A 24829-nucleotide genomic window follows, 5' to 3' on the forward strand; every position below is an offset into this window, starting at 1 on the left:
GCTCTTTTAAGCTGTTACTAAGATACAAGAAGGAAGAGCTGATTAATATCATATTTCGGAAGCCAAGCTTTTGTGGAAAATTATTCTATTCTTAGGGCTTAATCTTGAATTACAATCCTTTTCCATTTTAAGGCCCACGCAAAGGTTATTATGAAATTCATTAAGAGGACTCGTACGAAATCCAGTCCATATAACCTTTAGCTGGCTTTCATGTGCCCTGAAACTAAACTTTTAACTAATTGCTTGCAATTGATGAAGACGCTCAAATTACATCTTCACGTTAAATTTGTATTATAGGTTGAAGTCAAATGGTTCATTACAGTCTCCATAGAAACGTTTAAAGTTTTTCGTGTAAGAATTAATCATTTTTAAAGTTCAAACTAATAGGTGTTCTTTATTTAATGGTTTCATTCACATGGTAGCCTAATTTCAGTTGATTTTGGTATAAGTTTTTTCTTAGTCAACGCTCATAAATCTAGTTGGTTGAGTTTCCGTTTCTATCCATCAGAACTGGGCCGATAGTTTAACCTCCGTTCGACCCCTTTAATTGCACACATGTTTGACATATGTGCGCTTCTGTTTTATGACTGCGACATAAACTAACGACAAGCGCGCGGAGAAGTTTGGCGGGTTCGGGTTGGGAATCGGGGTGGGGTCTTATGGTTGGCAAGGGCATAAAAGAAGCGGAGAGGAACGCCAGCCAATCCCATAAACTATGTCAAGCGCTTATCGCCCATGTCCTGGGAATCAATACTGTTTTGCATACAAATGCCATAGACATGGCAAAGAAGTATTTTTTTCTGCTTTTGCCCGCGGAATGCGTACGTTTTTCCCTTTTTTTTTTTTTTTTGGCTCAAATGTCGAGCTTTTGTTTGTTTTATGGGCCAAGGCAAAAGTTTGTTAATAAAATTTCTATGGCAAAATATTAAAAAAAAAAAAAAAAAAGACAAAGGGAAAATGAGGAGACGTGAAATCGTGGCACACTATAAGGCAATATGTGTGTGTCAACTTATACTTATAACGTGGCAACTCAAAGACTTAAACCCACTCACACACAATCTCAGGCATGTAGCGGGAGGACCATGCGAGGTGGGCTCATGGTAAACCCCTTTTATGTTTCAATAGTCTCAAGTATCTCCTCTGACGCTGTCGTCAGTGCGCCCCATGTCCTATTATCTTTAGAGAGGACTTTTCTCTACCAACATTGGCATCGCGAAACTTTTCTTTCTCTACTCCTTTCGCTTCTGCTGACTTTGACTCTCTCATTTTTGTGCGCGCGCTGCGTTGATATAAAAAATTAGATAACAATTTCAATTTCCATGCTCATTTACATGTTTATAGCGTGCTTAAAATATATTTTGCCCTCCATCTCCTGCCATCTACACTCTCTGCTGCTGCTCCACTTCCTGGCGTGTGAAAATAAAAACCAAACGAGGGAAAACAAAAAGAAAGAAGGAAAAATGTTTTGTGTCTTCTTCAAGCGAGTTCTTTGTTTGCCCTGCTTTCTGTCTCTGTCTCCATTTCCTTCCTCTTTTTTTTTTTTCTTTGTTTTTTGGAGATTGAAAAGTTGAAGCAGTGCCAATAATTTCCTCATTATTTCACATCATACTTACTTATACACTTTATAATGGTCATAAAAAAGTTATCTTAAATACCTTAATCTAAAGCAAGGGGGCGATGCGCAAACACACAAACTTATTTTCCACACAATCAACTCGCATCAGCATTAAAAAACAAAGAAAAGTAAATGAAATTACCCAAAAAAAAAAAAAAAAAAAATGCGGAAAAAAATAACAGAATTTAAAGTCATTAAATGAGAAGCCAAATACTAAATGTATTATCAGGAATCTACACGACTTCTTTAAAAAATGATTTAATTAGCACTTTGGCACTTAAAGACAGCGTTTCTGGATGCGTGTTTTTTAAAGTAATTTTCTAACATATTTAAAAGACAATAATATACAATTAAAATATCAAATTAAACACTGCTAAAGAAAAGACATGAGCCAGCTCATTGTTTTAGACTGTATTTAAGTGTCTTATGCAATTAATCTTTTGGCAGTATAAGCCAATTTTTCTCTGGCCAAAAGAAATAAGTTTCAACTTAATGCAATTTATATGGCCAGGCAATGTTGGTCAGAACGGCTTGTGGAATCAATTTAAGGGCTGCTAACGAGCAGTGGTTCAAGTTTTTGCAATAGACAATGACAGGCAACACAGACAGAGACTCACCAAGAGACACACACACACACAAAAATATATATATATATACTGATTGTAGTGCAACATAATGTGGCAACTGCACTCAAAAGTCGTTACTGGTTTTGGTTTTATACAGAGTCTGTAGTTTCTTTTTTTTTATGTCTGTGTGTGTGTGTGTGTGTATTTGAGCCATAAAATGCATTAGCCCAAGCTAACTTGGCTAGCTTGTCCAGCTTTGCCAGTGACAGTTATTACCACTTAAGCCCATCCCAACCGCAGCAACTCTATGTATGTGCGTGTGTGTGTGTGTGTGTACTCCTGGTCTATTTTCATCCTCTTGGCCTCATCTAGTTAGGCTTAAAGTCAACGCTAATGAACTTGTTGAGCACATGGAAAAAGTCTTTAAATTATGCAAACTGCTACTCCAACTCAAACTGCCATTGCTCGTCCTACTTCTGCGTCTTCTTCTTAAAAGTCTTCTTAGTTTGTCTCTTCCCTTTTTCACTTTGTTCAATTCTCTGTGTTAAGGCAAGCGAATTTCATTTTCATTAACAAGTCTTTGCAAAAGACGAAATCGGCTTAAAGAACAAACTTGCTGCTGCTTCTGCTGCTACTAAGAACGTGGCAAAACAACAAAAAATAAGAGGCAAGGAAAAGGAAAAGCAAAAGACAGAGAACAAGCTGAGAAAAGTTGCCAAAAAAAAAAAACTCCAGAAAAACAACAATAAACAAAATAATAATAAACAAGTGAAAGAGGTGGTTAGAGAAGAAGAACGATAGAAAGAAGAGAGAAGAAAAAAAGGAAACGACACTAATCACAGATAAGCTTAGATTAACCCCCTTTTTTTTCTCACCAACTAAAACAATAGCAAACAAGTTTTGTCTAAAAATTGCTCATGGCAGATAGATAGATAGATAGTTAGGCACAAACTAAGAACTCTAAGAAAATGCATTCAGCAAATACTGGCTAGGAATTTTCATTTTTCATTCTGTCTTTCTGTCACTGTACTCTTATCTCACTTCCTTACATTGCAGTCATACCCACCTTACAACTGGATCTGGGATCAAATCTAAATCCGGAGGACATTGAGGAAGGCGATGATGTTTATTTCGAGTGTAAAGTGCATGCAAATCCGGCTGCTTATAAAGTTGTCTGGAAACATAATGTAAGTAACAACATTTTCATTTTGAAATATTTATGAAGTGATGATGTGAATGGAATGAATCAAGCAAGTGGCAAAACAAAAGCAAACCTGAAGAGACAAAAAGGGAGAGTGGCTGCGAGTGTAAGTAAGATGAACTGTTAGAGTAAACATATGGGACAGTTCTCAACTGGACAATAACTATCAATCTAAAGGCCAAAGATATTTGCATACATGCTTAAGGTCTAATCAAATAACACTATAGAACAAGTCTTTTATTTTATTTACCCCTGAAGAACAATCGAAATTGCCAAAAAAAAAGAATATTCTAAAAGGTCAAAATCCCCAGAAATCTAGAAATCCTAATGTGTTGTGCAGTGTAGTGGAAACGATTATAAAACCCTTTCATTTTACTTACTTTTTCTTGCCAAATATCAATACATTTTCTTGGAAACATCGAACGACCCTCGAGGATGAAAAATATTGACCTTCAAATGTTATTCACAGTGCTTAATGCACTCAGGGCAAATTGAGTATAGAAATAGAAACGAAACTCTTGTCGTCTTCTATTAGTCACTTCCGGCAATTCCCCAGACATTGGCGTGTCTTCGTCATAACTCAGGAAACTTTCTTTAACGTACGAGTAAAATTTTTCGTTAGTTGTTTCTCTTGTTCTCCGTGTTATGAAACAAAAATTAAGTGGTCATTTTTACTGAATTATTGGCCAATTATTTTAAGGCAATTGAGTCAAGTGGTCGAACAAACGGTAAAATGGAATAGGTACCGAGAAAACGGCAGAAGGAGATGTGAAGCAAAAAAAGTTTACAAGTAAAATTATTTGTTTATTACTTTTACCCACAAGGCACAAAGAACTTGAGCAGACAATACATAGATAAAACATAATACACAAGCAAATATAAATTTCTAACAAGGATGAAGGGCAACTCAAACTGGAACTGAATTGAATCAAGTGCATGAATAATATGAATACTAATTGAATTCATTAGAAAAAGCAACAACAACGACAACGTGAAGTACATGAGCAAACAACAAGAACAAAAACTTTTTGCCCAAATTCACATAACAATAATAAATAAACAGCAAACAAACACTTGAAACTTTCTGTAAGGCCAACAATGTACCAACAACTTGTATATACAAAATCCATAATTTTTGTATACAATGGATGTTTATTTGATGGTAACATGGAGGGGTAAAGGGAAAAATAAATGTAGAAAATGCTAATTATTTTTGCGTTGCCAATCAATGAGCTTTAGAAGTCAATGTTAAATGTAATTGAATGTCAAAGTGAGATAAAATAATAGTCAGTGTGCCATACAAAAAGGGACTTCTTCATGAATCATGGCCGAAATAGGTTATAGTAAATCGTAGCTACAATCTTGTAAGCTCTAAATAAATGATACTTAATCTTGTTTCTACATACCATATTTGTATTCGTTACTGAGAGGTGTGTTTGAAAATTAAACAATGTTTTTAGACTCTTTCACTGGGTTAGAGAATCAACTAAATACCAGAAGGAGACACTTTAAGCACATTATTTTGTTGTATTTGAATATTGAATATAATTTTGCTTAGAAACTTTAGTTCTGTTTTTCGAAAGTGTCTATATGTCTTAGCCTTCTTTATAAAACGCCCTTACATGCAGACAGCTTATGTCTGAGTTGTTCTAACAACACGAAAACTAAAAAACACACTTAGTTAGTTAGTTCATTTGCAATTTTCACTTTCACGCCGTTGCCATGCCTCCCCAGAACACACACTCTTCTCATTCCCACACTATCCGTTCCTATCTCATAACAATAAAAGTTTAGTGCCAAGCAAAAATGGTAATGAAAGGAGGACCTGAAACGAGTGGGGGCAAAGTAAGAAGAGCAACAGCAAACGTTAACGTTAACGGCAATGGCAATGCCAACATCGGCAATGACACTTTTCGTCTAGCATATATGTATGTATGTATGCTCCGACTCACATGGCGTATGCGTAATGAGTTCAAGGCTAAGCCAAGCAAATTGCATTCATTGCATAAGACGAGGCCACAACCCGCCCAGGTTCGAAACCTTCATTAAAAGTCAATGGTTAATTGGCAAAGAAGCAAGAAAACAAGTAACTAAAGGGTAAAAGAAGAAGAAACCGACCAATGCCTTTTTTTCTACAATGAAAGCACAAATTGCAATTAAAATTCAAGACAAATCAAATTAAATTCAACCTAGCTACACTAAAGTGCCTTATGCAATTATCAACAAGTATATGAAGACAAAGAAAGAGAAACTGAGAGAGAGAAAAATGATTTATTCTGCTTGTGCAATTAATTGATACCACATACATACAAATGTGTACATATATACATACATTCTCGTATATGTGTCTTTGTAACTAAAACAATGAAAATAAAGAAGAAAACAGGCATGAAGATGATGAAGAAAGTTATTATTCAATTATACATGCTGACAATTAACGACGAACTGGCAAATTAAATTAACAATTAGTTTTATTAAACTTCAACACAAATACACAGACACAGTAAAAGTTCTTCATGGCATGTGGAAAACTTTCGCATGCTCATTAACAACAACAACACCAACATCAAAAAGGGGGGAAAATTGTTGAAGAAAATGTAACTTTGATGTGAATTTCGACTGGCAGTAAAACTTGCTTGTTTCACACATTTTCGACAAATGCTAAAAGGCAGAAAATTTGATTGCAAAATCAGTCAATGGGAAGAAAACTTGAAAACCTGGTCTACATGGAAAACGAAACAAAATTTAAATAAATTCAACAAATTTACATCAATCTCTAGAGCCATTAAGTAAATTACCTTAACTAATTGGGTATTTATAGTTGGGAAGGGGCTCCCAAGCATTAGAAAGGCAAACAAACAAACTGACAAACAAATAGACAAACTACAACAAATATGGCAAAACAGAAAAGAAAACACTGAAAACAAAAAATATTTTTTGGCTCCCATTAGCATTGAGCAAAGAACCAACAAACAAAAAAAAAGGGTTCAGACCTGCGGAAAAGCTGCACAGGATGTGCCCTGAAACTGTATGAACTAATCCTTCTGCTTCTCGTACTCTGCAGTTGGTGAAGCGAAACAATTTCTACTTATATTTTGTCAACCTTGAACTTTATTTACTTTTACTTTTTTTTCTTCTACCCATTTATTTGCCGCTGTTGCTGTTGTTGTTATTTTTGGTGTATGGCCTGGTGACATTTTTATTTGTTTTATGACAGACAGCGGCAGAAGCAGCGACAGCAGTCGGCAGCGTTGAAAAGAAAACGCCCTGGGTTGCCTCTGGCTGAGCTCAGCAAATGGCTGAGCGAACATTTTGGGGGCTATTTAAGTAAAACCCCAAGGGAAAGGTAAGGCTCTGTGAACATAAGAGGGGGCTGCAAAGTAGACAGAGAAATATAGGTGGCCGAATTGAGGGCGGACTATTGAAGGCTGTTTGTGTATTTAAAATTCCTGAATTTAATGCCTACTCTATGTTTATTTTGACGATATATGTCACCATAATAAGTATAGGTCTTGGGTATATGAGAGTTCAATTAATACAAGGGCGTAGACAAATAAATTCAGGAAAATGAAAAAGGTTCAAAAAGAATATGAATATCTTTTCAAAAATTTTTTGTTTAACTCAAAAGTACAATTAAAAATAAGTCTTGAGAGACAGTAGTTCGTTCAATTTGCACTTGATATAATTTGATATCTTATTCCCCAATGAGTATATCTAAATTTTTTAGCCTACTTCTATGAATTTTATGGCATAAATAACTGTCAATTTGAGGCGAACACTAAATATATTGTTTAGCAGTCGAAATCTTGATGGCATTTGTCAAAGCCATATCCACTATATAATTATTGACAGCGCTTATAATGACTAAAAGACAAATTTGTCTTGTTTCAAGCTTAACAAAAGACACAAATGGGATAGCACCATGCCCCCCATTCCCTCACTTTCTTTCTCACTCTCCCGCAATCTTTCTCCTTTTACACTTCTGTTCGGCCCATTTTGGGTCGGCAGACTTGAATGTCTATAAGCAACATTATTATCAAAGTGTTGCATTGTTTCAAGCTATTTGCACATATTCTCGAATGTATTTGTATGCATTGTGAGTGTGTATGTGTGTCTGTATTGGTGTGTGCGGTTGGTGGGTGTTTATTTGTTTGCATTTGTGCTAAGGTCATAGAGGCTGAAGTAGTAGAGGCAGCTTTGGGCTTTTGTTTTGGCCTCTTTTTGACTTTTGTCGACAATATTTATACACATTTTTATTTATTTCAATGCCTTTTGTGAGCTCCATGCTGCGAAAGTGCGAATTTGTTGTTGCCGCTGCTGCTAAATGGCACAAGGCTCTGGGGAAATGCGTCAAAAATGTTGTTGCTGCTGTTCTGGTTCTCGAGTGCCGGCACATTGGGAAAAGCCAAGAGCCAAAGCTACAGAGAGGGGTAGTGCGAGAGAGAGAGAGAGAGAGAGTGTGTGAAAGAAAGAGAAGAAAAAAGGTCAAGCCTGCCAAGATTGTTTACACTTGTGTATGGCTATAGGTGTACGTATATATATATATGTGAGTGTGTAAGAGCGGAGAGCAACTTAAAGTAAATATTGGCTGATTTTTCAGGCATTTTTACAAATTCGTAACACGTAGCACCGGAAACTGTATTGCTGCTGCGCTCTAATGAAGCGGCTCTTGGCATATGTGAAGAGGGATTTATGTGATTTTATTTCTTCCTTTTTCTCAACATCTAAAAATTTAAGGGCAAAAAAAAAACACCCTAAATGTTTATTATTAATTCTTAAAGACACATGTTCATGTTAAAAAAAATACAATAATTTAAAATATTTGTTTTTTTTTTTTCAATTTGCACATGGTATATATGTATGGTATTAATCATCTAGGATTAAGTGCTGGACAAATGATTTTCCATCACGACATGCCATTTAGAGGTTTTAATCTCTTAGTCGGACTAATTAGTCCTAATTAGGAAGGTAGAGACTTTTCTCCCTGTCTCATGGTCTTTTTGTGTGATTGTAGGTTCTTTTGTGTGTATGTGTGTGTCTGTCTCTAACTACTAGCTGACAATATAGACAAAAGCTGATTAGCCATTCAAGGTATGCACTTGACTTGTTCTCTCATTTCACATACGTATATACATATATGGTATAACACCCCAATTATAATGAATTTTCATTTGTATTTACCTTTTATGTCTTTTCCCTTTGTGTGTGCTTTGACTGCCTGCCACCTGCAGCATCAAATCATCCAACACAATCAACGAGCTGGCGTAATTGTCAGCAGCGGAGATCTGGCCCTCCAGGGTGTCACGCGTCATCAGGCGGGGAATTACACCTGCACAGCCTCTAATGTGGAAGGCGATGGCGACTCAAATGTGGTGGAACTGAAAGTGATGTGTAAGTACAATACAGTTTATTTAAACGAATATGTATGGAAAATTATTTTCAGTCTAGTTTTAACGTTCAAATTAATTTAACAAGAATTTTATATGTACATTTGATGCAAGTCTTCTAAGATTACTGTAAACTTAGCTAGTAAAATATCTTTAAATGTATTATGATTTTCTTTAAAACTTTCATTGATTACGCATAAATCTTGTTTCTAGCTTTCATTCTTATTTGGCAACTTTAACTTTTTACCTTATGACCCATAAAAAGCCAGCAAAAGAAAAGGAACCATCTCAATAGGGGATCATTAAAGACGTCAATATGGCCATTGGCCATTAACAAACATTTTCAGCCGCTTAGGGCCAGAGATGGCCATTTAAAATCGAAATCATGGCTCTTTCTCAACACAATACACACACGAGCAATTCAAACACCAAACCACAACCAACAGTTAACCCTTAGCTAGCTAGGGGGATGCTGTTGTTGCTGCTGCTGCTGCTTGGTTTCACGAGTGAACCTTTGACATACAAAAACGAGCATTATTGAGTGTTCGAGTGCGACCATAGAACGGCAATGACAGCGTGCCCTTTTGTGGCCCTCTTGCAGTTTTATTGCGTATACGCCCCATTCTCCCATTTGGTGCTCTCTATTGTGTATGCTATCGGCTCGGCTCGCATCAGTTCATTGTGTGGTTCACTAGCGACCTTAAGTTTAACAGCTTTGGTGAAATCTTAAATTTCTCTTCAAAATGAAATATCAAACATTTTGTCTCGACTACAACAATTAACTTTGTTCTAAAATCTTCTGCTCAATTTGTGCTGAACGCAAGCCCAGTTTGGATAAAGAAAGATAGAGCGAGAGAGAAAGAGAGAGAGAGTGAAAGTGTTTAAACCCTTAACTTTTGGTTAATTAGTTTGCCTTTTTCGAGCAATTTAACAGGCATGGGATTCTTATTCTCATTGTCTTGCTTTTGTGTCGTTTCCACATTGTAGTAGCCGTTGTTGCCTTATGCTTTTGGTTTTCCTGTGCCATTTCCTTTACGGGTTTAACTTCGTTTTCTTTCTTTTTGCGCTTCTAAAACTTTTTTGCTCCTGTTGTTTTTCTTTTTTATGCTCCGAAGGTCGTTCGGTGGGCAGAGAGTTAAGCTTCCGCTTGGTACAACCAAAGCTTTTCTTCCTCTGATTCTCCACACACTTTTCGGCACCCGAATTGCGGCTGCCCAACAATCCCAAGGCAAGGCCTCCTCCTTCTTCGACTCCTGCAAGTGTCTAGTGGTATCCTATTTCCTCTATTCCTTTCGAATTTGTTTACGGCTTTCTTTCGCATACAATATCGACAGTTGTCAAATTGAACAATAAATTGTAGACTTGCAGTTGCAACTTTTATAACCAGCAGCAGAAGCAACTATAGCAGCAACTGGCTAGTAAGATTTGCCTGCCAAGGATTAGAAGAAATTGAATTTTCAGTTGGCTAAAAGTTTTTCTTTCACTTAACGTTTCGTGGTAGTCGCTTTTTTGTTTTCTCCCATTTTTTGTTTTCTGTTTCGGTTTTTCTGTTTAGTTGGTTTGCCCGGTTGCCCGGTGGTTGCCATCTTGAGTTTGAAACTTTTCTACTTAGGATTTGAAGTGCGGTTTGCCTTTACTTTGCTCCCTTGCCATATTGTAGAAGGCATGCAAAAACAAAAAAAGACAAAAGATGAAGCCCTACTGGGTGCCAGCCAGCTAGCTAGGCAGCTAGTCTGTTTGATGCGATTATTGATCTGGCTTGGTTTTACTTTGGTTACTGCAACAGAACAGCAAAATGCACTTGAAAACATCAAAGTTTGTATTACCTTCTCTCCCCCATCTCTCATCTCTCTTTTTTTGCCTTATATTTTTACTTGCAGATAAACCAATTTGCCGGCCCGATCAAAAGAAAATCTATGGGGTGGCCCGCAACGAAGCAGCCGAAATTGTTTGCGAAGTGGATGCCTTTCCGCCGCCAGAGAACTTTAAGTGGTCCTTCAATAACACCGCCGAGACTTTCGATATGCCACAAAGCGGATTTCGACCACATTCAGCTCAGGGTTCAACGCTGACCTATACACCAGTTAAGGTAAGTTAGAAGCGTAACAAATAAATAATGACAAACTATACAAAAATATGAAATCAAAGGAAAAACACACACACACTTTGACACCAAATCAATCTCAAAATATGGGTTGGAGGTGGAAGAACATTGAAATTGTGAATGTAACCTTTTGTTGTGGTCCTTGGTTTTTGGTTGGCATTAAATTTTCATTTTTCCGCCTCTTTTGCTTCTCCCTCTAATAACGATGATGATGATGATGTTAAATTGTTATTGACACATTTGACATTTTCTGGTAGCATGGACTATGGTTTGATGAGAAGGGAAGGTTTTTGGGGTGGAAAGTTGAAATAAAATAGCAAAATTTTAATTAATAGGCGGTTGTTGCCCGCACGGTCTCGCATGTGCGTGTCACGCTGTCGGTCGAGGAAAATGTAAAAACAATACACACCAAATCCCACTGAACTGAAAAATGCGGTGGAGTGAGGTACAGAGGCACATGGAGACAAAGACAAAAACAACAACCAGAACAACCTTTTGGGGAATTTGCTGTAAAACAATTTTAATTAAAAATTCTATTAGCACTGCTTTCTAATTAAAAAAAAAATACACACACATACACACCAAAAGCTAAAGGTTATGGAAAAGAGAAATGCTAAAGTAAATGCCAATAATTTTTAATGGTTAACATCATGAGTAGATAAGGAAATGTCGCATTTTCTTTCTCTTCGACTCCTACACACACACAAACGTAGACAAACACACACGCTTTCTCTCTGTGTCTCTGAAATTGCCAATCGTCAACATCAATTGCCATAGCAATTTTTGAACAATTCCACCCCAGCAATTGACCAAACAAATTGACCATCAGTGTCCTGAGTTTTCAGTTTTCAAATTTTCAGTTCAGTTTCATTTTTGCCAAAATGCCATGGTCAAGCTCTTAGTCTCGTCCTCTCTGTCTCTGTTTCTTTTGTATCTGGCATTTGCAGCATTCACATTTGAATTTCATGTGTGTAAATTTTTATTGTTAGATAGCACAAGTTCAGTTCGAATAAAAGAGTAAATTTTTGCTAAATTAATATGTATTGCAAACAAAGTAAAGTCTGTAAAATGTTAGTAGATTTAGTTAGTCATTAAACTATTAAAATCCGACAAATAAGTTATGAATTGATATTATTTTAGTGGCTGGTTGTTTGTTATTTAGGTAATGAGCTCAGCAAAAAAATACTTTTCTAGATAGTACAAAAAGTTAAAAGTTACAGTAAATCTCAATGAAAAGATATCTGCGTTCGATTCTCACCATTTACCTTTGGCTAACTCATCAAAGATGGCATCAAATCTGGCTTACATTTCAACGATCAAAAGCAGTCCAAATTTTTATAGTCAAACGGCATTCAAATGAATTCCGTTTACAAATACAGACAGAACATTGATTGCACGCCCACATTCATGTACACTAACTAACACACACGAACAAACATAGCTCATACCAATACTTATAAATCATTTAGCTCAATTGAATATGAGAAATCCCTTCCGTTCTGTTGTCATATATGCTGTTTCCGGCTTCCGCAACCGCAACTCAAACATGTCGGAATTTTTCTTTACCATTTTGCCTCAGTCTGCTATTTTTCTCTTTCCTTTTCTTCCATTCATTTGCTATATGTGTGTCGGGTGTGTCTGTGATTTGCTCAAAGGGCAGCCGACATCCAACAGCTCATTAATTTCTCTTTTCCAGCATGGGTATGTTTCTTTCTTCACTTTTTTTTCATTCTGCATTCTTCCTTTTCATGTCTAACAATTTCCGCCTTCTGACATCTATGTAAAAGAACAAAATTTGTCAAAAATATAAGAATTCTTTGAATTAAATCTCGTTAGACTGTGACTTTAATGTTTAAAATTTGTCATTATACATTGCCTTAATAAAACATAGAAAAAATGTTTCTCAACAACTTAGTGAAAGAGAGGGAGAATTTTGCCGCATTTTGCTGGCAGCTGCAACAATATTTACCTTTGGCTTGCCGCAACATTAAAATAATATCAACAAAATCAAATAATAATCATACATTTTATGGGCATGCATATATTTCAAAAAGTTTTGTTGCAGAGACACTTGTTGTTGTTTCCACTGTCACTAGTCTAAAGCTGACAACAGATTCTCTCTCCCTAAAAAGTATGCTATGCTTTTTGTATACACAAGTAAATTGGATATTACTTAAAATGCTGGAAAGTATCTGCTTGCGGCAGCTCTATTATTATTTTACATCCACACACACATACGCATACGCATACGCACACACACATCCACATTCACATACACATAAGTGGCTTTTGATACTGACATGCATTGCTGGCAGCTGCCAAGTTGGCGCCTTTCTGCCAACACTATGTAAAACAAAACCTCAAACACACACAAAACACAGACACGGAGAAAGACACATACGTACACACACAAACACGCATCCCTTGGGAATAATTGTAAATATTTTAATTTTCATAAATTTGTCATAAATTTACATAAATACCTGAAATGCAGCTGCAATTTTAAATGGTAAATGTTAACACTTTTTGACATAAAATGCCAAGCCATCTATTCAGATCTGTAGCTATGTTACCCTTAGTAAATTGAAAACCTTTTTTGACTTATTTTGGCCAAATTGTTTTTGTTTTTGAGCTCTAGCTTATAATTATCGGGAAAAAAACAATATTTAAATCAATTATCGTTAGTTTTTTAAGCTTCTGTTTAGTTTGAATACACATTTTTGATGCGAGTTAGGAGGATCGCTTAAAACTTTTGGACTAGGTTACTTAAGGCTCAGGCTGACTGCTTTAAACAGCGAGTTTTGCGCTTGTTTTAATTAACTTGACAGGCGGAGGTGGGCCGACTGTTTTTTGGTGGCTCCGGGCGGGTGGGCTGTGTTGGTAAGCTAACTTGTTAGCTCCAAGCAAGTACAACGCGTTCTGACTGATAAATAAGCTGCAATTTGTGTTGACATTTTCTTGTTGTTGTGTTTTGTGTGCTTCATGTTGTTGTTGTTGTGCAAGTGATTTTAATTTTTAATGAGTCCTTGCCGCTGCGACGTTGATTAAGTGGTCCGATTTTGTCAGAGAAGGGGGCATTAGATAGATATACACCCTTATACTAACACAAATGGGGAAAAATCAATTGTACCTCCCTTTCTCTCTTTCTCTCTCTCTCTCTCTTTGAGCTTTTTCTCTAGCCCTGTTTGTTTTGCTTTTTGTTTTGTCTTTTGTTGCTGTGCACTTGACCATTAGGCCATATGAAGGATTTTCATTAGCACAACATTTGACAAAATGCAAACAAAAATAAGTTAGCCAACCAAACAGAGGGAAAAGAATGGGAAGGTGGAAAACAGAAGAAAAGGACAAACAATAGACCTGCAGGCGGGACACTTAGCAGGATACACACAGAGACATGGACACGCACAGTTGAGCAGCAGCAGCAGTAGGAGTAGCTCAATGAAAGCCATGTTAACATAGTTTTCTCTGTTCAAGCAGCCGCATCCACCCACAGCCACAACCGCCCCCTCTTTCCAGCCGTCAGCACATGACATGAAATTATATTAATGAAAAACTTATTGACAGCTGTGATCAATCAATGATGAAGCTGACAAGACATTTGCTTATATGGGTTTCCTATTGATTTAATGAATTAACTTTCGTTTCGTTTTAAATCACAAAAATACAAAAGATTGATCTGTGAGTGTGTCTGCGTTTTTTTTTTTACAGGAAATGGACTTTGGCACTATTATGTGCTGGGCCGACAACAATGTGGGTCAACAGAAGGAGCCATGTGTATTCCATTTAATAGCTGCTGGCAAACCGGAAGCTCCCACCAATTGTACGGTGGTCAATCAAACGTCCGATTCACTTGAGGTTTATTGCATTGAAGGTGAGTTGCTCCAACAACACAAACCATTAAAATTGCCAGCCAATTTGTTCCCTTTTTATAATTGCTGATGAGCCAATCAATGGGCCAAGGAAATAAAACAAAAAATGAAATAAAAGCAAATGAAAAAAAATGGTCAAAGGGATAGGATAAGGAGTCAAAATATTGGTTCCATGTAAATACTACTACAAAATATATGTATATACATACATATATGTATATGTAGTTTATTTCCTGCAAAGGATTTTTTTTTGTTTTCAGACTCATTTAAAATACATGAGGAACTTAAGTGCACTTTGGCAGCCATCTAGAAGAGCGGCGTGAGAGTGTGTGTGTGTGTCTGTGTATAACTTATATAAAGCACAGCAACTTCCTTTTCGAGTTGTTACAGACAAATAATAATAAAAATGCAATGAAAGCATAAAGCTAGAAAAAGGAAATACAATCCCACACACATATACTGAGAAGGGAACAAAATAGTTGCTAAATTTTCAATTCAAGTTTATATTTACCAGGTCTAGCTAAAAGCACAAGCCGAGGCAACTAGCAGTAAAGCTAAAAGTTAAGCTCAAATTTGTACAGACAAAATGTTTTTGGCTTGTTATGCAGGCCAACAAGGATGAAGGATAACGGAAACGAAAAACGGAAACTTTAAATACAAATTCAATTCGCATATTTTATGCGAAACGCTGAAAATGCAAAGACAGAAAAATGCCAGCAAAGCGCAAAATAAGCAGCAACAGCAGAAGCAACGCCAACAAATTGAGCTGAGTTCAAAGTTCACTTTACTTATGTTAGCATAGACGAATAGTGTGCGGGGATAGGAAACGATATGGAAGCCTTGCATATTAGCAGACAGAAAATGTCCTTGTGAATTGCAACTGCCGAGTTTATGATGCATTTATGCGCAGCCCTTGAGTGCAAGGCAAAATCAAAGTAACAGCAAAAGCAAAGGAGGAAACAACTCATAACGAGGCGGCAACTGAAGGCAACGCCAGCTACTGAAAGTGCAACAAAGAGCGCATAATAACTGCATACTTAATGCTGCCTTTTTGCATTTTTACTTTCTCCCTCTGTGTCTCTTATTCCCCTCTTTCCTTCAATTATGTTCTCCCTCGTTAGCATTACTGCATCTCTTTTTTTTGTTTTTGTATTTTGTTCAACATTTGCTAGCAATTGCCAGCAATTGTTGTGAGGTAAATATCGTCTCGAGTTCTCTTTGACTTGCGGTCACATAGCGTATACTTAATATGTGTAATAACTAGTAACATTTATACCACCGACTCACATAAATATTTAGAAATTTAACAACGGTTAGTAAAACGGGTTTATTACGACTTTGTGTAATTATTGGCGACGGAATTATAGAATTATATCAAAGATTGTGCTCTCTTCTTCAGCTAGAGATGAAAAAATGCACATTATTTCATGATTTCTGATTTATTTTGCTATGACCCTTCAACCAATGAACGAGTTGTTCAGCAGAATCCAGAGAAAATCGATATTGAAGGTTTTGTGACAAAAGAGAAATAAAAAAGTCAAAATAAAATGAAATAAAATCAAGAGGGCTAAAACCTTTGTTGTATGTAGTCTTTCCTATGACTTCAACCGACTTTATTTAATACATTTTAGAGCTCATTTTACACATAACGGTAATGGATGCCAAGCACTTTAACCCTTGGTCGTCCCCTAACACAAAAATATTTTAAGTTTAGCTAGAATTATATATTTTAAATGCCATTTAATAAGACCACAAAAGAACTTGAGTCAAGTCAACTGAATTGGCCTATCTTCCTACCCCTTGCCGCATAATAACGAAGACGAAAATGCTTCTTTTGGCTTTTTCCTCTCTTACTGCGCAAATGGCACTTCATTCTAGACACAAAAGCCGGCTTAAAACACTTGCGAAAAATGTTCAAATATTTTATAATAAAGGCAGGCAGCGGCTGAATAGGTTCTTTACCGTAATTTGTTGTTGTTTTTTCTTCTTTGCGTTCTTTCATTTTTTGGCTAACTTGAGAAGGGCCCAAAGGGAGAAATTGTTGCGCAAAATGTTTTATATGTTGCCATGAATTTAGTTGATGTTGTTGTGGCCAACACAAAGGCTGGCCCTACTGGCCACGGAAATAGAGTGAAAAGAATGTGCTTGTGCTTGGTCTTTTGCTTCAAAGGCGGCTTTTGAGTGTAAGTTTGTATGTGTGTGTGTGTGTGTGTGGGTGGATCCCTCCTTTTGCAGTAGTCCAGTTGGTTTCTTTGTTGTTGTCGTCGCCGTCGTCGTTGTTGTCGGACTTTAAAACGTTTAGCTAATGAAATTTTGCCATGCCGGCAAAAGAACAGAACAGAGAAAAAAAAACCTTCATTGTAATGGGTTAATTTTATTTACTTGGGCTCTAGCAACAATGGAAATTGCGCAAGTGGAGTTAAAATAATAAAGCAAGGGCAACGGCAAAGGCAACGGCAACAGAAGCCGAAAGCGGAGGGGTTAGCAAAATGTTATAAACTGAAATTTTATTATATTCAACCGACGCTTGATGAGTTTGCTTAGTTGCCGAAGCAAAAAAGAAAAAATGTGAACGAACAGACCAAACAAAACTTGCCCTGTCTGCTCTTGTGAAAGTTATCCTGCCAGCAGCTAACATTGGATTCAATTCAAGTGGAGATGGAGAAGGGGGCGGGCTGATGCGATGTCTCGGCCAACTTGCGTGCTGGCTTATTAAAGTCGAAATGTGCGGCGACCGAAGCTAAAGTTGAGTTACTTATTAACAACAACAACCACAACAACAAGAACAAAATATTAAGGGCATATGATGGTAGGGGAGAAGGAGGTGTGGCATTTCAGTAGTCTCAATTTCAGTGGCAGTCATTTGCCTTAATGTAAAGTGCAATATAAAAAGTATCGCATTGTGTTCCCTTTTTTTTTTTTTTCTCTTAGTCGGTGCTGCTCTTGTTGTTTTTGTAGTTAAACAAGTTGGCTTAAAGTTTTAATGATGCTGATGACTATGATAATAATGTGCAGCCACTAAATTAGTAGAGACGGATGGATGAACTGGGCAAACAATGGAGGAAACAGAAACGGAGAGAGATAGACGATAGAGAAAGAAAGAAACCGACAAGGGAAAGATATCTAAAGTTCAGTTCTTTGGGGATATAGAAAAAAATTAAAAACAGAATTGGTTATGTCCCAAGGAAGTTTTTCATATTTATTTCTTTTTTCCCAGAACCTTAAGCAACTGATATATATAACTGCATCGGCTGTGGCAACGGGTAATAAATATTGAAAATAGTCCAAGTGTTTTTTTAAGTCGATGAGTCGTTGAATACCAAGCCTTATTAACCGATTTGTTTAAGTATCAATAACTAACAATGAAATTGACCACATATTCAATCGCCTCTTTATAGGTTTCGATGGCGGAATGCGTCAATGGTTCCTTTTGGAAATCTATGATCAGCACAGCGGGATACTTCAGGCCAACATCAGTGCCAAATTTGCGGTGCTCAGTGTGACGGGCCTTGATGCGGGTCGACTATTTCGCATCTATATCTATGCGGTGAATGGACGAGGACGCAGTGATGCGGTTGCCCTTGATGGTTATACCCTAAAGGCGGCCGAGAAACAAACTGGTGAGTGAGTCGTGAAAATCTGCCAAGTTTTATTGCCTGGCAAAAAAGCGGCATGGCATAACCATGGGGGACATCAGCAGCAGTAGCAATAGCAGCAGCGGGGGGATTGTAGCTGGAGGTTGGGTTGTAGACTTATGAATTTTTAATGCATTTTTATGTGGCGCGTGCGTTTTGGTTTTTTATGAATTTTTTATGTTAATGTTTTTTTTTTTTATGCCGACACAAAGCAAATTGCATAACTTTGCATGGCCCGCATCCGCAGCCACATACGCATTGGCATCAGTATTATTAGCATCGACACCTTACAATTTAATTACGCTAAACTGCTGCTCAATGAATTGTAAATTCTGGAAAACGGCGAAAAAACTTTCACGTCAAAAAGAAAAGCAAAAAATTATGCAGACCCTTAAAAAAAAGTGGCGCAAAAAATCCAGAAATGATTAGCATTAATAAATAGAATCTAGAGCAAGAAGAGTGTAGGGATGAGATGGTGACGTTGTCGTCTGGGGTGTCCTAAACGCAAATGCCGCCCAAAAGTAAATTGTAATACTAATTAGCCAAGGCAAAATGCCGTAAAGTAAAGTTGTGAAGAGTTTTTTTGTCCCCCAGTTTATCCCCCGTTCTTATTTGACCCGTCATGGGATGATGATGATGATGAGGATGACGGGGATGACGATGACGACAGACGACGGGAACTGGTAACAGGGGGCAGTTGAAAATGGAAAATGTTGTGTAAACAACTTGAGCCGACATTTGAATTTTTCATAAAGTCAGGGCAAAACGGCAACAAAACAAAAGTGCAAAACAAACAGAAAAGAAAACGAAATATGAATACAAGAAATTGCCTTTTTTTTAATGACAAACTTCAGATACTCTGAAAAAAAAGTATCTGACATAACTGCGAAAATGGTAAAACGAATTGATATTTAGAAGGATATTACAGTACACATTCTTACCCCCTTTAGTGAAAGCTTACATTTATTGACAGCAACATTTTAAAGATAACTTCTTCTAACATTATTTAATTAAACCTCATATTGATTGTCAAACCATCTCCTGTTTTGATATCCGTTTGAAAAATCTTAAAAAGCTTTGAAATGGACATAAAAGTCTAAGCAGAAAGTAATAAATTGTAAATTAATTTATAATTTTCTTATATGTTAAGGCGATTTTTATTATGTTTTGTGAAATATGTATTTAATAACTTTATGCTTTCGATTTCAGTTGCATTGACCTCGTACAAGGGAAGCTCACAGAGCCCAAACAATTTCGAACTGACACCCGTCCTATCGATTGGCATCTTTGTGGGCATTCTGGTGGCCATTGTTTGCATTGGTATTGGGACAATTGCCGCATTGAAGCTGCGCTCGCACAAGCATCAACATCAACAGCAGCATCAACAGAAATTTCAACATCCGAATGCAAAATTCTCACGTCCAGGCAATTTACAAATTAAGGATAAAATCTCATTGCCATTGAGTCATTCGGAGGAGATGTACGATGAGAAGAATCCCGATGTTGTGCCCTACAATGAGGGTAAGTCCAACTGCTAATGCAACTAGCTTTAAGATGAATGTTGTGTTCCGGCTCCTTTCGTTCTGTTTTGGAATTTATGTCCGTTGGCTTGAGGCAGCTGCCGTTATGCAAATGCATTTGACTGGCAGACAGGCAATATAGGCAGAAGGAGATATGCAGATGGAAAAGCTTTGGCAAAACATAAGCACAAGGAGTAGCCTGCCAACTGCATTTTTGTGTGCCAGTGTTGAAATATTTAAATGACAGCTAATTGCTGTCAGGTTGCTTGTTGCTTGCTTCCTTCCTTTCAGCCAGTAGCTTGTTTGCTCATGTGTCTGCTCTTGAATGGAGTGGAGTGAAGCGAACAGAGTGGAGTGCCTCAAGCCGAAAATGGTTAAAAATTGGGGGGCTGGTTGGCTGGTTGCCTCGCTTGATTAAGGGCAATCAAGAGAAACAGCAGCAGCTTCAACTACAGCCGTATACACAACAATTTAATCAATTTGCCTAAAGTACAGCTAAAAGAAAATTGAAGTAAAGTTCCTACCAAAAATCACCCGAAAAGATTTCTGTGTGGGGATGGGCCCATAAAACTTTTGCGCTGGCTACTTAACAACAACAACAACAGCAACTACAAGCAGAAACTTTGTGAACCGACTAAGTGCTCACTCTTCTCTCTGTCTTCTTTGTCTCTCTTCTCTTCCTCACAGTGGATGGTGAATATAAACAAAAATCAGCGACACAAACGCCATCGGGACATCTTTCAACGACCAGCGAAGTGGAAATCAGCTGCAAACCAGGCTCCACATCTGCCGGCGTTTCCTCTGCTAGTGGCCCAGTTGCTGGCTCTGCACCGGGGGGTGTGGGTGGTTCTGGCAACGTCTCAGGCTCTGGCAACAACTCGGCGGACACTGGTAGCACCTACCAAAGCAGCAAGGTAAGCCAACACAGACACAGATAGCAGGCCAAAAACTGTCAACGTAAAAGTTTTGTGTGGTCCAAAAAAGTTTTAATTACAGTCTTACTAGTCTATAATGACCTTGTAGCAGCAAAATAAATGCCTTTTTCATGTTTTTCTTTGTTTTGTCGTTCATTTTCATGTAATTGCTATAATTTTTCGTATTTCTGTTTTACAAATAAATTGAATATCAGTTATTGAAGAGAAAGCGTAAGAAAATAACTTTGAAAAGCTTTAAAATAATGTTATGTTTAATAAAGACTCCAAGTTATAATTTGCTTTACCTTATTCTATTTCGTTTCCTATAAATTACTTTAATCCACTTTTATTTTAAACTGTTCTTAGTTACATGTACTTCACTGTGCTCAGTTGATCCTGAAGTTAAATCCAATTGAATATTTAATGATTGCACTTGCAACTTTCTTAATTCTTTTGACTAACTCCAGGACGATGAGTTGCACTATGCTGAGCTATCATTGAGCGGCGGGGCCGGCGCCACTTCTGCCACAAAGAAGGGTCAGTCAACGAGTGGCGCTTCGCAGCAGCCACCAATTGGGGGCACTTTGCCACATGGCTCCAGCATGAGGAAAATGTTGACCAGCATTCCGGCCACTGCCACATTGCAGCGGAACAAGCGAAATGCGGGCGGAATGCAGCATCCACATCAGCATGCACCGCCTCCCACATATGACTACGATTACTTTGAGGAGCCCACGATATACGCTCAAATCGATGCCTATAAGACGCGAGGTGGTGGTGGGCAAGTCGAAAGTGGCGGAGGATTCGCTCAATGCATGTCGTCGCCGGGCTCCCATGGTACACCATCGACAGTGTCACCTGGCACAGTGCAAATGTACACCCTACCCTCCCATCCGGGTGGCTATCATACATTGCCCCACAATCATCATCAGCAACAGCAGCAGGGGCCACAAAATTCGGCCTCTATGATGCAAATGATGCAGCAGCAGCAACAGTTGCATCATCACCCCATTGGCAATATGCCCATGCCGCCCTCCTACCAGCAGCATCAACAGCAACAGCAGCAACAACAACAACTGACCCATGGCCAATTGCTCGTCTCGAGCAATAGCAGCGGATTGGCCTCTACCACGGCGGCTGTGGCCAGTCCAAGTAGCTCACTGTCCGGTCTCTCCGGAGTGGGTAAATCCTATTCGCGTGAAATAGTTACCGTACGTACACCGCTCATGTATTCGCAGCAGGAGAGCTGCGTCTAAATCCATCCCTGACCCCGCCCCGGCCTCCAGCCATTCGGCTAGCCCTCGTTTTACCATATTCACTCATTAGTCATGTAAGTCTTGAGCTCTATGTGGTTTGTGTCTAGGCTAAGGGTTTTTGCCAAAATGAATTGACCCCCTCAAAACTCTTTTAGTTTGCGGAAAAAAAATGCAACAACCAAATATTAATTTATTACCCTCAATTCATAAAAAAAATCAAAATTGTTATAAGCTGATTTTTTATGTATAATTTCTATTGAATAGAAAATTATATGTATATTAATCTGGCAAAATGAATTTTAAAGTATTCATCCCTGCCGCTCCCGCTCCCACTCTCCGTTCTAAGGCCCAATCAATTAAATAATGAGAGATATTTTTCAAAAAACTTTTGTAAATGTTTTGTAAATGTTAGAAAGATAAATAGACAAAAATTAAAAAATTGTTGCCATAATTAAGCTCAATAGAATATAAGGCAACAATTTTTTTTTATTTTTAGCATAAATTAACATAAATCAATTGCAAAAACTGAATGCAAAAAAAACACAAAAAAAAAAAAAAACAAAACAAAAACACAAAACAATAAAATTCACAAGCAAAGGCAAATGCAAACTTCTTGGCAATTATATATGGTAAATGAATTCTCTAATTGTATTTAAAATCAATGATAAATATAAATAGATTAATCCATACACACAAATACAGACACATACACATACACATACACATACATAGAAAAACCAATAAAAACAAATTAGCTGCAATTAGTTTGGCATAAATGATTAAATAAATGTATACATACTAAAAACTAAGTATTATTCTCTGTGTAAATAGCGACAAAGGAAAAATCAACTTGCAAATTTAAACCGAACATTTTGACTTTATTTTTCCTGAAATCAAATCAAAGCATTGAAGTTGGGCAATTTACTGCGAGGATTCGTCTACTAGATACCCTGTACCAACAGCCAACATCCACCAACATACTAACATAAATTCAGAAATATTTCAACAAATTGTGATCAGAAATATGTATGTATGAAATACTATTTAATTTACGAAACAATTTCTGTTTCTTCCTGCCACAAATATAACTGCCTTTCTCCTACTTTTCGTACAGGGTATGTTTGTATACGCAAATATACAAAATGAATGAAAATGAATGAAAAATGGAAAAACTCAAAAGACTATGAATTAAATGAAATAATATTATTATTTGCAATTGCTAAAGAACAACAGCAACTGAGAAAGAAACGAAAAAAAAAACGCAATTTGCATTTAAAAATGAACATTTATTTAATCAATTATTTTTTTTTTCCTAAGAATAACAAAAACAACAACAAAATGCAAAAAAATGTATCCACTGTAAATTATTGTTGCAACTTATATTACATTACATGTGTCATTAATTCTTTAGGATAAATTGTAAAATAAACGCAAAAGGAAAACATCAACAACAACATCAAAATGAAAATTTATGAATAAATACCTACAAAAAAAAAAAAAAAATAAATGTTGATCTATATTCAAGTCAAGACAAAAGCAACAAAAAACTTGTTTTTTAAAAACAAATTCCAATTAGTTAAGGATAAAAAAGAAAAAATATAAAAAATAAATTTGAAAAAAGTGATTTCTCTTGCATACATCTAATGAAATACATCATCCATATATGCATATATGTAAAGAAATGTTTATGTATATGTATATTTATGTATATGTATGTAAGTGTTCCAAATCTATTAATTAAGTGTAGTTAAATTAACATTTAATGAATATGATATAATTGTACATTATAAAAATTAGTTGAATCAGAGAAAACAAAATAAAAAAAAAAAAAAAAAAAAAATGATAAAAAGAAAAACACTTCAACACGTAAATGTAAAATTCAATATGTATTTATCCATAATGAAAAATTATAAATGTTACAACTAAGCACTCCCAGAACAAAAGTGAAAAACTCCTCAAAAGAAAACAAAAAACGAGACAAGGTCAAGCAGAAAAAAACTCCAAAGAATACAATAATCCAAAAACAACAAAAGAAAAAGAATGGAGAAGAGAAAGAAAACCACTGTAAAACTGAAAACTCAATAAGAAATAAATCCAAACAAAAAATTTCAATGAAAAATTACAATTCTAGTATTTTTATTATTTTTTTCTAGAAATTTTCAATTTAGGATCCACCAATGGCAAAAGTTGCATTTTAGATAATTATTATTCCAACAAATTTTAAAAGTGAAAGTAAAAATTTCCTTCCGTTTATGCGAAATTTCCTATAGAGCTTTTCTCTTTCTTCCCACTTAAAGAACCCAAGGATATTATGAAGAGAGGTAATCAACACTTTAAGCACTTAAACCAAACAACGACACTATGACGTCACAAATAAAAATCTCTGTGCTTTTGCCTCTTTTCATACAAGAATTTCGAACATTAAGTTAAAGGGTTAAACGCTACAATTATAAGGTGTGTCAATTTAATTATTTAGCATATCAGATTTCTCTTTATAGCTTTGTTACAAATCTGCTTAAGCCAAATAAACACAAAACTGCAACTCTTATTGTTAGTTAGAATCTGTACATGCACATAAACACTTAATCCCATACAATTTCACTTTCAACTAAATCGTTTTACATATCCAAGTTTTTTTGGAGAGTTCATTTAGCCCTCGATGAAAATGTTGCAACAATTTTGTACAAAATTCTGGAGAAATGTGACACTGTCGTTGCATTTAGTATGCCTCAAGGCCGAAACCGAACTCACGACTCAGACCC

The 24829-nt window shown here is 36.6% G+C and overlaps 1 protein-coding gene across 1 annotated transcript in view; it reads left to right on the top strand.

Annotated features, from left to right (window-relative positions):
- The window catches only part of side-VI (sidestep VI), a 74833-nt gene extending 51182 nt beyond the window's left edge, over window positions 1-23651 (top strand). The window contains exons 10-17 of the mRNA XM_068301144.1: window positions 3238-3368; window positions 8614-8773; window positions 10650-10858; window positions 14582-14744; window positions 18141-18362; window positions 19587-19898; window positions 20585-20811; window positions 21279-23651. Of these exons, the coding sequence (XP_068157245.1) occupies window positions 3238-3368; window positions 8614-8773; window positions 10650-10858; window positions 14582-14744; window positions 18141-18362; window positions 19587-19898; window positions 20585-20811; window positions 21279-22067 (2213 nt within the window). The 3' untranslated portion in view covers window positions 22068-23651. The remainder of the gene's footprint in view (window positions 1-3237; window positions 3369-8613; window positions 8774-10649; window positions 10859-14581; window positions 14745-18140; window positions 18363-19586; window positions 19899-20584; window positions 20812-21278) is intronic.
- The last annotated feature ends 1178 nt before the right edge of the window (window positions 23652-24829 follow it).

Source organism: Drosophila tropicalis, unplaced genomic scaffold (genome assembly GCF_018151085.1).
Source record: "Drosophila tropicalis isolate 14030-0801.00 unplaced genomic scaffold, ASM1815108v1 contig_878, whole genome shotgun sequence".
NCBI lineage: Eukaryota > Metazoa > Arthropoda > Insecta > Diptera > Drosophilidae > Drosophila > Drosophila tropicalis.